The sequence below is a fragment of the Euprymna scolopes genome, chromosome 29 (genome assembly GCF_053919585.1).
Source record: "Euprymna scolopes isolate OS-2025 chromosome 29, ASM5391958v1, whole genome shotgun sequence".
NCBI lineage: Eukaryota > Metazoa > Mollusca > Cephalopoda > Sepiida > Sepiolidae > Euprymna > Euprymna scolopes.
Genome location: NC_136510.1, coordinates 65,739,732 through 65,751,831, shown reverse-complemented (window position 1 = coordinate 65,751,831; position 12,100 = coordinate 65,739,732). Strand labels below are relative to the sequence as shown.

The following is a 12,100-nucleotide window of genomic DNA, read 5'->3' as shown; positions in this document are numbered from 1 at the left end:
AGGCCAGTGTCTCCGAGATCCAAGCACACAACTTGCAGCATGTGGGGTGGTGGGGACTGGCACACCATTAGGTCCACAGGTAGCACATGCAGACCATGACGAAGCCTTCCTGAGTCTGTTGAACGAATATCCTTCAATATCGGTCCCCTCCTTTCACAAGGAAGTGTTACCACACACTGTAACTCATTACATTGAGACAAAAGGCCCACCCGTCCATTGTAAAGCCAGACGTTTAACACCTGAAAAAATAAAGGCTGCGAAAGCAGAATTTCAGCAGATGATGCAGCTTGGCATAGTTCGTCCTTCAAATAGCGAATGGGCCTCGCCTCTTCATCTTGTTAGTAAGGGTCCAAATGCATGGCGGGCATGTGGGGACTACCGAGCTTTAAATGCCGCTACGAAACCGGATAGGTATCCAGTACCACATATCCAAGATATAACAGCAGTGACCCAGAATAATAAGGTCGTTACTAAATTAGACCTTATTCGGGTATACCACCAGATCCCTGTGGAGCCCGAACATATTCCCAAAACGGCAATTACCACACCGTTTGGAATGTTTGAATTTTTGCGTGTTCCATTTGGTTTACGCAACGCAGCTCAAACGTTCCAACGTTTTATAGACCAGGTTCTGCGAGACTTGCCATTTGTGTGTGCATACATAGATGACATCCTCATTGCTAGCAGGAATAGGCAGGAACGCATAGATCATGTGCACCAAGTATTTGATCGCCTGAACCAATATGGTGTTGTTTTAAATCCATCGAAATGTACTTTTGGTCAATCCGAGGTTATATTTTTGGGGCACCATATTTCAGAGAAGGGAATTTCCCCATCCCCAGAGACAGTCAAGTCCATCCGAGATCTCCTTATCCCTGCTACAATGAGACAGTTGCTGCAATTTTAGGATTAGTTAACTTCTATCGTAGGTTTCTCCCTCATGTTGCCCAAGTACTTTTGCCATTGACAGGTATGCTGACAAATGTGAAGAACTGCAACATTACACTATCGGAGGAAGCAATAGCAGCATTCAACAAAGTAAAGGCCATGTTAGAAGACACCGCAAAGCTGTCCCACATTCAACCCGATAGTGAACTTTGCTTGGCAGTAGATGCATCTGCAACTGAAATTGGAGTGGTCCTGCAGCAAAAATGTAATGGGAACTGGCGACCTATTTCTTTCTTCTCCAGGAAATTGACTGACGCAGAAACACGCTATAGCACATTTTCCAGAGAGTTGTTGGCCTCGTTTTCCGCAATAAGACATTATCGGCAGCTCCTAGAGGGACAGCCATTCTACTTGGTGACTGACCACAAGCCTCTATTAGGTGCTCTGCAGTCCTCCTCAGACAAATACTCTCCCCAAGTAGTTCGTCATTTGGACTATATCCTACAGTTTACGTCGGATGTCAGACACGTGAAGTGAGCTGACAATATACCAGCAGATACACTGTCACGAGGAATAAACTCCTTCACATTGGGACCTTCCGTCGAAGCCAGCACCTTAGCTATGGAGCAAGAAAAAGACGAGCACCTGCAGAAGCTTCTGCAGAGTAATGGAACATCACTGCAGCTGGTGAAAATGGCACACCCCAACAGCCCTAGAAAAATAGTGTGTGATATCAGCACTAACAAACTGCGCCATATGTTCTAGCATCCTTAAGGAAAGGCATATTCAACGCGGTACACGGGTTATCACACCCAGGGGCCAATGCGTCGATACGTTTGATGACAGACAGGTATATCTGGCCGAGGATGAAAGCAGACGTGCGAGAATGGACAAAGAAGTGCGTGTAGTGTCAAAAGGCCAAGGTCGGTCGACATACACGTGCGCCACTAGGCACATTTCCAGTATCTGATGAGAGGTTCAAGCACATACACCTCGACATCACCGGTCCATTTCCGACATGTGAAGGCCAATGCTATCTTTTGACATGTGTCAACAGATTTTCAAGGTGGTTTGAAGCCTTACCAATGCCGGATATGACAGCATACACAACAGCCAGAACTTTCCTCGCTGGATGGGTAGAAAGATTCGGTGTCCCGGAAAACGTGACAACTGACAGAGGTAGACAGTTCGAGTCCGAACTGTTTCATTGTTTCATAAACTCTCAGGACTTTTGGGCACCAGAAGTATACACATGACAGCATACCATCCAGAAGCAAACGGAGCAGTCGAACGTCTACATCGCAGGCTAAAGGCCTCTTTATGCGCAGTGCTTACCAGCAATACAAAGTGGTTAGAACACCTTCCTCTAATTTTGCTGGGTTTGCGCACAGCAGTGAAGAAGGATATGAATTGCTCAGCAACAGAAGCGCTGTATGGTACCACACTACGCCTGCCAGCACAATACTTTTCTGATACACCAAATAAAGTTTGGGACCCTGCATCATTTGTTGATAGACTGACAAGAACCATGGCCAAAATGGCATATTTTCCCTCAGGAATAAACAAGTGTGCTAACACATATGTGCCAAAGGCACTAGAGACATGCACACATGTGTATGTGTGCGATACAGCTAGGTCACATACCCTGCAACCACCGTACCGCGGACCTTTTAAAGTCAACAAGAAAAACAAGAAGTATTTCAGCGTCTTCATTAAGGACGAAGAACAAAATATCTCAATTGACAGGTTGAAACCCGCAACAGTCGAGGATGCATATTTAGAAGTAGATCCCTCACAAAGGATGCCAGTCGAAGTGACATTGGAAAAACGCCCTTATAAAAAACCCCGTTCGGGCAGACATGTAAAATGGCCTGCCCATTTAAGAGACTTTGTCCCTACATAAAAAAAAACAATCCTCTCACAACATTCAATTAAAAGTACTCCGTATTTTCTTTTGGGGGGGTGTAGGGGACTAAAAATTAGAGGACACCGGGGAGGAGTAATCTGCCTCTGCTCTAAGGCTGGTTGGGTTTTCCCTTTGGTCACGGGCAGACGTGTTGCCTTTTCCCTCTCAAGAAGAGGAGAACCTTCGTTCCACCACGAGGTGAGCTCTAAGAACTTTTTCCACCAGTCGGTGAGTCTTATCGAACTGTCGCTATTGTATTGTGTTTTATTGTTGTTTAAATGTTTGTCAGTGTATAATAAATGTATAAACGTAATTGGGCAATTGTGTTTATTCATATATTTTTTGTTTAGTTAAAACTAACAACGGCGATAATAACGATGATAACGATGACGATGAAGCTTTGTGTAAGTGGAAATTCCACAAAGCTAATTACAGGTAAGGTGGGTAAAGAAGTAGAAATGGTATTAGTACATACCAGTCGGATCCGTGAAGAAACTAGATTCTATTTTTCTTATTTTGTCTGTTTCTCCGTTCTATTTTTTTTTCGGAAATTACTGGGCTGAAATTTTGTATGAACCTTTGTGATGATAAGCCACAGCGAAGCAAGTATTATGGTATCCGTTCGGTGCACAGTTAAAGATAAATATTTAGTGTAAATAACCATATTCAATCATCAATGTTCGAATATCAGACCAACAATAGTGTTATTACAAAATTCTTCAGCAGCTAATATTTTGCGAAAATTCTTCTCGATTTACGGTTGAAAAGTTCTGTTTAATATTGTAGTTATAATAATTTCTCAGTCGATGTAGATGGGTGTTTTAGTACGTTTCACATAAACTTTAATCATAGGCATACAAACTTGGAGAATAACGAGTTACTGAGGAGGAGCTATTTATAAGCAAAAAAAAAACGTTAACACATAAAAGAAAAAATAGGAACAGAACATCTTTGCTGTCAATTAGAGTGAGGTTTTGTCAGACTTTATGTTGTTCCTGCCAATCAATAGCAGTTCTACTGTTACTGTTTCTTTCATTCTCATTCGCCTGTCCGGGGTGAGGCCACCACCACAGAGACAAGGCCTCTTAACTGATTTATTACGTCACGTTTAAGACTGTCGGTAGTTTTAATCTCCTATTGCAAGACTCGTCGGTATTCTCGACTATGTAAAAAACTAGACTACCAATACTTGCAATAGAAGATTGCGTTTCTGATTTATGAAAAATGTTTTTTCATTGTGCTGTCCCAAACTGTTATGGTAATTATAAAACAGGACACAAAATCCCACGCATTTTCTTCTCCTAACGAAAAAAAAAAAAACACTTCTTCATTTTGATACGTGCAATTAGGAAGAAATAAATTTAATCTAACAAAATATAACAACGTGTAGTTATTTTTATTAATTAAAAGTGTATTCAATTAAAACTGTATTTGAGTAATTCCATAACCTTCGATAACATTGTCAATTAATAAATTAACGAAACAATTATTTTTATTGATGATATAGCAAACAATATGTTGACTTTTCTTTTCAACTCTTTATTATTGTTTAGGGTAAAAAGATTTTCACAGATGTCTATGGAAGAAAGCTAAATATTTCATGTTATTGTTTTTTTGTTTTTTTTTAGTTATTTTAAATAATTTTTACATAAGAACAGTCTTTTCTTTTAATAATAATAAAAAAAGTTTTTGTAAATATTTTAAAGTTTTATACATTTTTCGAAAGAGACGTCATGTCTCCAAAACAAAAACGTAACTTTTACGCGAGTTTTAACTTAATTTGTTTCGTTGGAATATATTTAAATTAGTTAATTTTTTTTTTTTTTGTGTGTGTTTTATCATATTTTAACTATAAATCATTCACGTGACTAAAATAAAAACTAATTGTAAAAGAAATGCTCTATTCAAGCGGAGAATGTTGAAAATTTTATTTTTTTGTATTGTAAAGCAAACGATTTTTATATGAGAATTTTTCATTAAGTATTGAGTGTGTATATATACATATAGATTTGCAATTGCTAGATTTTTTTTGTTTGTTTTTATTTGAATAAATATGTAAAAATTATTTTCAAATTATTCACAATAAAATAAACGAATTTTAATCTTTGAAATCTATGATTAACCGCCATGTTTGTCTTTTAACGTAGGGACAATGTGGAACTTTTTTATTTTGAATTAATTTTTTTTTCTTTTTTTTTTTTTAAATAAAGTTAAATTTAAGTATAAAATGTGTTGTCATTTTTCCCCTTTCTGAATATGTTTAAAACAGTCTTTTCTTTTCTTTTTTCTTTTATTTTCAAAAAGCTGCCGCACATTAGCAACAAATCTTGCTTGCTTTGTCTACTATGCGTGACGTCTTATCTCTCGGTGGTGGTGGTGAGGCGCGGTAAGAGGTGCCAGTGGTATTACTGCTAAACCCCGATCTACGTTGCGTGTCCGTTTCCTCACAGAATGCTTTATTGTGGATGAGATTTCTTCCATAAAATGCGTTTCCTTTACAATCGATCTGCGTGTTACCTCCAACAACTATTAATTCACTGACTTATTTGCGTACTCGCCTGTCTTTGGAATTTGATATGTGATGTAAAAAACAAATACGGTTCAATTGCAGTCACTTGATATGGTGGCCTTTTCCCTCCGGGGTCAACATCGCTCATATGTATGCATGCCCTGGCATGGACCCAGTCCCAGCGCCCTTCCCCAAACCCTTGTCAACTATAAATATTTCTAAGAATAAATGCGTTTTCTTCATACAATAAGAGATACGAGGTTTAACATATCACGTCATTATCTGCCATTTTTATAACATATTTTGCCAAATTTTAAAAAATATTTTGAAAAAAAATGGATGTCGTAGTAGCAGTAATGTCTCTTTTTCTAGTTGTCTTGGGAAAGATATGAATCGTCTGCTTACTGGCCGTCGCTGGTAAATCCTTCTTTCGCAAAAGCCGAAAATCCTCGTTTCTGAAAAACTTTTAGTTTGTTGATACCTGTAGAAAACTAAATAACTTCGAAAACACAAAAAAGACAAAACAAAAAGACTAACAAGTCATTGGCAATTGTTTTCTTATAAGAATAATTATTCGCGTAAATATTCCTACGCATCTACACACATATATATAATTAAAAAAATACGTGAAATGTCCAGCCGTCTTTTCCTGCTTGCTTGCTTTAATCTTGTTTTCGACGATCGGGCGATTCCATCCTTTAAAAAAGGGATATGACAGCTATATATATATATATATATATGTGGGGGGGGGGGTATAGTGCACTTATTGATCCGTGCTGAAATAATAACCTTATTATTTTAAAAGCAATTCTTAACATGAAGAGGGGAGGGTGTTTTGTACCTATTCTATACTTTAACCTTACAACTGAATAAAAAAACATCATAAAACTTTAATTAAACTTGGAAATACGATTTAAAAAATAGCGCGGATCAGTAAGTGCACTAGCACCATATATATATATATATATATATATATATATATATATATATATATATATATAGTTTTAATTTGAGTGCTTGGTTACGGTCTGAGATGTTCCTTTTGATTTCTTGATCATTCTCGTTGAATCAGTCAGCATTTCGTCTTTTTGAGTAACCAAGTACTTCTGTAGCCGCTTAAAATGTTGCTATGCTTATTTTATTTCACATTTTATTTTATTTCATATTTTATTTTATTTCACATTTGTTCAGGGTGAAATCTTCGAATGTATGGCAACTTAGTGTGCTAGTCACTGCTTCTTCCAAGTTATTCCTGTATCTTAAGTCATTAAGTTATGCAATGTCTAGCTTCTTCTTATGGTAGGTTTGCTTTTTGCCATACTTAGTTTATAAATTAAAATTGAAACTTGTTCTAATGAGGTAGTTTATAAATTAAAATTGAAACTTGTTCTAATGAGGTAGTTTATAAATTAAAATTGAAACTTGTTCTAATGAGGTAGTTTATAAATTAAAATTCAAACTTGTTCTAATGAGTTAGTTTATAAATTAAAATTGAAACTTGTTCTAATGAGGTAATTTATAAATTAAAATTCAAACTTGTTCTAATGAGGTAGTTTATAAATTAAAATTCAAACTTGTTCTAATGAGGTAATTTATAAATTAAAATTGAAACTTGTTCTAATGAGGTAGTTTATAAATTAAAATTGAAACTTGTTCTAATGAGGTAGTTTATAAATTAAAATTGAAACTTGTTCTAATGAGGTAGTTTATAAATTAAAATTGAAACTTGTTCTAATGAGGTAGTTTATAAATTAAAATTCAAACTTGTTCTAATGAGGTAATTTATAAATTAAAATTGAAACTTGTTCTAATGAGGTAGTTTATAAATTAAAATTGAAACTTGTTCTAATGAGGTAGTTTATAAATTAAAATTGAAACTTGTTCTAATGAGGTAATTTATAAATTAAAATTGAAACTTGTTCTAATGAGGTAGTTTATAAATTAAAATTGAAACTTGTTCTAATGAGGTAGTTTATAAATTAATATTGAAACTTGTTCTAATGAGGTAGTTTATAAATTAAAATTGAAACTTGTTCTAATGAGGTAGTTTATAAATTAAAATTGAAACTTGTTCTAATGAGGTAATTTATAAATTAAAATTGAAACTTGTTCTAATGAGGTAATTTATAAATTAAAATTGAAACTTGTTCTAATGAGGTAGTTTATAAATTAAAATTGAAACTTGTTCTAATGAGGTAGTTTATAAATTAAAATTGAAACTTGTTCTAATGAGGTAGTTTATAATTTAAAATTGAAACTTGTTCTAATGAGGTAGTTTATAAATTAAAATTGAAACTTGTTCTAATGAGGTAGTTTATAAATTAAAATTGAAACTTGTTCTAATGAGGTAGTTTATAAATTAAAATTGAAACTTGTTCTAATGAGGTAGTTTATAAATTAAAATTGAAACTTGTTCTAATGAGGTAATTTATAAATTAAAATTGAAACTTGTTCTAATGAGGTAGTTTATAAATTAAAATTGAAACTTGTTCTAATGAGGTAGTTTATAAATTAAAATTGAAACTTGTTCTAATGAGGTAATTTATAAATTAAAATTGAAACTTGTTCTAATGAGGTAGTTTATAAATTAAAATTGAAACTTGTTCTAATGAGGTAGTTTATAAATTAATATTGAAACTTGTTCTAATGAGGTAGTTTATTAATTTAAATTGAAACTTGTTCTAATGAGGTAGTTTATAAATTAAAATTGAAACTTGTTCTAATGAGGTAATTTATAAATTAAAATTGAAACTTGTTCTAATGAGGTAGTTTATAAATTAAAATTGAAACTTGTTCTAATGAGGTAGTTTATAAATTAAAATTGAAACTTGTTCTAATGAGGTAGTTTATAAATTAAAATTCAAACTTGTTCTAATGAGGTAATTTATAAATTAAAATTGAAACTTGTTCTAATGAGGTAGTTTATAAATTAAAATTGAAACTTGTTCTAATGAGGTAGTTTATAAATTAAAATTGAAACTTGTTCTAATGAGGTAGTTTATAAATTAAAATTGAAACTTGTTCTAATGAGGTAGTTTATAAATTAAAATTCAAACTTGTTCTAATGAGGTAATTTATAAATTAAAATTGAAACTTGTTCTAATGAGGTAGTTTATAAATTAAAATTGAAACTTGTTCTAATGAGGTAGTTTATAAATTAAAATTGAAACTTGTTCTAATGAGGTAATTTATAAATTAAAATTGAAACTTGTTCTAATGAGGTAGTTTATAAATTAAAATTGAAACTTGTTCTAATGAGTTTATTATTATGACAATCAGATCCTCTCATGGCTTTGCGTTTTTCACATCATGTAAGTCTTTTCATCTTACAATGATGAAATTTAGGAGGTAGTGCCTTTTGGATCGAGGATAAAGCTATGAGAAGCAATGATCGTCCGGTTACTGGAAATAAATGTTGGTAATTGCTAGGTCTAATCCAGAGCAGAGACAAGTTAGAAGTTCTCCGTTTACGTTGCCCCTCGTCAAATTTGGTCAGAGCAGGGCCCCATGTGATGTAATCACTACTCATTCTAGCATTGAAATTCTCTAATAGAACTAGTTTGTGTTACAGGGACTCTTGTGGTGATTTCCCGTAAAAAGTTTCCTTCTCTTCTTCTGAGTAAGTCATTGTAAGTGTATATAGTGTGTTTATATATATATATATATATATATATATATATATATATATATATATATATATATATATATATATATATATAGTGTTTTGAGACATACCAATTGTTAAGTTCATAATTCTCTCAAATATTCTTTCTTAAGGTCATAAGTCTCTCAGAGTTGTATGTTCTGGTTTCGATTCAAGCTGATGACACCCATGTTCTCTCTCTCTCTCTCTCTCTCTCTCTCTCTCTCTATATATATATATATATATATATATATATATATATATATATATATATATATATATATATATATATATATATATATATATATTAGTTTGATCTCACTATTAGGTTTAATATAATAATCGATAGAGAATTGTCTCTGTAATAATAAATACATAATCTGCATGAATTAAAATATCATATTTAAGCGTATCTTACGACCGGGCAATACATGGCGGCCTGTTTGTGTGTAGTCCGCATACAAAAAAGTTAAGTGATAGTTATATTTCCTTCTTATTTAAGAAATAGATTTTGGATGGCTACAATCTGTTTTCAATTTAATGCTATTTTATTAAGTTCGTTTGGGCGAAGTTGATGATTTCTGGCCGCAAGTCCGGACGCTTGTGTCCCAAATAATTTGGATTTCTCGGGCAGTGACAAGGAGATCCACTGATAGTCTGCAAATCTTCGTTTTTATTAAAACATTATTTGCTCTCCTTTCTCGCTGCGGTTTTTCTCTACTTTACTTTCCCTTTTCCGTCTCTTAATAATTATATACTCTCTCTCTCTCTCTCTCTCTCTCTCTCTCTCTCTCTCTCTCTCTCTCTCTCTCTCCCTCTCTCTCTCTCTCTCTTTCTCTCTACCTAAATTTTCCAGAAATGTTAGTTCAATACGAGAATTTATCTCTCAGTAATTTGTCCGAAACACTTTAGTCGATTTTCGTGACACCTCCAGTTGTTATCAGGCGTTTAATAATAATAAACATGTAATAACTATTAAAATAATTGATTGTCATTAGTATTAAAATTATTAGTTATATTATAATTATATTAATTAGTTTATTAAATGGCTTGACATTCAATTATTTAATTCATTGATTTTCGATTGTTTTTTGTTTTGTTTTGATTTCAGAAAGGTGTTAAAATATGAAAAAACTTGATTGTTCATTCGAGATTGCATTCGCATTATAGTAGAATTCTAATGTATAAGACATTATATTCATATATGCAAACGCATAAAATATATAAAGAAGTGAATTATACTTTGTACATCGTAATGTTTTTAATGTTAATACAGAAAATGTTATATAAAAAGAAAGATTTTTTTAATCGCTTTGTCGGTATGTATGGCGACGGCAACAAAAAATGCGCATAATTTTTACATTAATGATATCCATGCGTATATATTCGTAGAGTCGCGCATAACTTTTTATTATTTTGGTATTTTGAACAGCTGCATTCGCAGGGAAAGCAATACCGCAACGTTTTGTTCACTAATAACCCCCTCTTTCCACCTTTTCGGTGTCTTTTGTGATAGAAATGACAAATAGCAACAAATTCTAAACAAATCGCAAAAATAGAACAAATGTTTACCAGCACATGACCCTTTTTGGTTCAGTAGGATGAAAAGGAAGACGTTGAAATGGTATCGAGTTTGTTTGTTTGTTTGTTTGTTTGCGATTTTCTTATGTATAGATTTTTCTTGTCAGATTCTTAAAGTCAGACCTAAATAGTATTCAAGCTTACAAATAAAAGTTTGATTCTGTGAAGCAAAGTTTTATTTGCTAATATTATACCATCTAACAATCTAACAATCTCACAATATAACAATATAACAATATAACAATCTAACAATATAATAATATAATAACGTACTTCGTTGCAGTTTATTTCAGAAATTACGTAGTTCGGTCCGGACAACCAGTAAAATGCAGATTTTAAATAAGAATTTAAAATAAAAATCGTCAAGAGGATAACTTATATTTTTTATAGAATAAATACTATGAATTGATTACCCTGCAACTAAAATTTTATTTCTTTTCAAGATTGAATATATGAAAACAAATAAAAAAAATGTAAAAATAAAATTATTTAATTTAATCCCGGTCAACGTCGCATAGGTAGAGCAACTTTTTTTTAATATACAAAATGGACAAATTTAAAATAAATGCTAAGTAATGATGGTGACATTTAAGCGTGAAAGTTTTCGTTTAGTAACAAAGAACATTATTTGTCATTTTCAAAATCATTTGGAATTAGTTTTGTATTTTTGTTTCCATTAAAAAATCGCGGTTAGGATTTTTTTTCAAGAACCAAGATTTGACTAACATGGAACTAATTTATTAGTAACTAACAGGAGCCGTATCACAGTGTTGTCTGGGAAAATTAGTAACCAAGAAAATCCCTACCCTCATCCTTGAAAATATTATTTTTCGGTTATTACATTTTTATTTTATGTTAGAATAAGTTAAAAATAACATTTTTGACGTTTGTAGATGTTCGAACCAAAAGAAAACTCCAAGTATTTTCGGCATCGCAAAATTGTATTTCATTACAAAACACTGTAATTTGTATTATTATTATTATTATTATTATTATTATTATTATTATTATTATTATTATTATTATTATTACTACTACTATTACTTTTACTATTACTATTACTATTATTATTATTATTATTATTATTATTATTATTATTATTATTATTATTATAATAATAATAATAATAATAATAATAATAATAATAACGTCTGTTTTACTTTTTATTCCTTTTCTTTTATGATTGTTTTTCTCTTAGATGTTAAATACAAAGTGATATAACATATGAAAATGGCGTCCATGCATTAATTTTATGAATTATTTTTGTTTTCAATTTATAAATCAAGAAGACACGTTTTTATGCAATTAATCGATTTTAGTTTGAAGAGAATAGGATTGTTTGGTCAAAAAATGAAAAGTTTATATCCGCAAAACGACAATTATTTTTAGAAATGGTAAAATATAAGAATTAAAAAAGAAATTTAATGAAATAGTGATAAATTCACATTGATAAAGTACTCATTTCGGAAATATCTGTGACAAGATATGCCGTGTATCAAGGAAGATTTTCATCCAGATTTCGGCAACGTAGAGAAAAGAATGATAAATCAAAAATTCTCAATTGAAAATGAAC

General features: G+C 32.1%; 2 protein-coding genes across 18 annotated transcripts in view; both read left to right on the top strand.

Moving 5' to 3' along the window:
- Nucleotides 1–12,100, top strand: part of LOC145252676 (carbonic anhydrase 2-like) — a 242,182-nt gene that overhangs the window by 170,330 nt on the left and 59,752 nt on the right. The window lies entirely within an intron of this gene.
- LOC145252342 (uncharacterized) lies at nucleotides 2,141–2,791 on the top strand. The gene has a single exon (XM_080111745.1). The coding sequence runs from the start codon at nucleotides 2,141–2,143 to the stop codon at nucleotides 2,789–2,791; it is 651 nt and encodes a 216-aa protein (XP_079967871.1).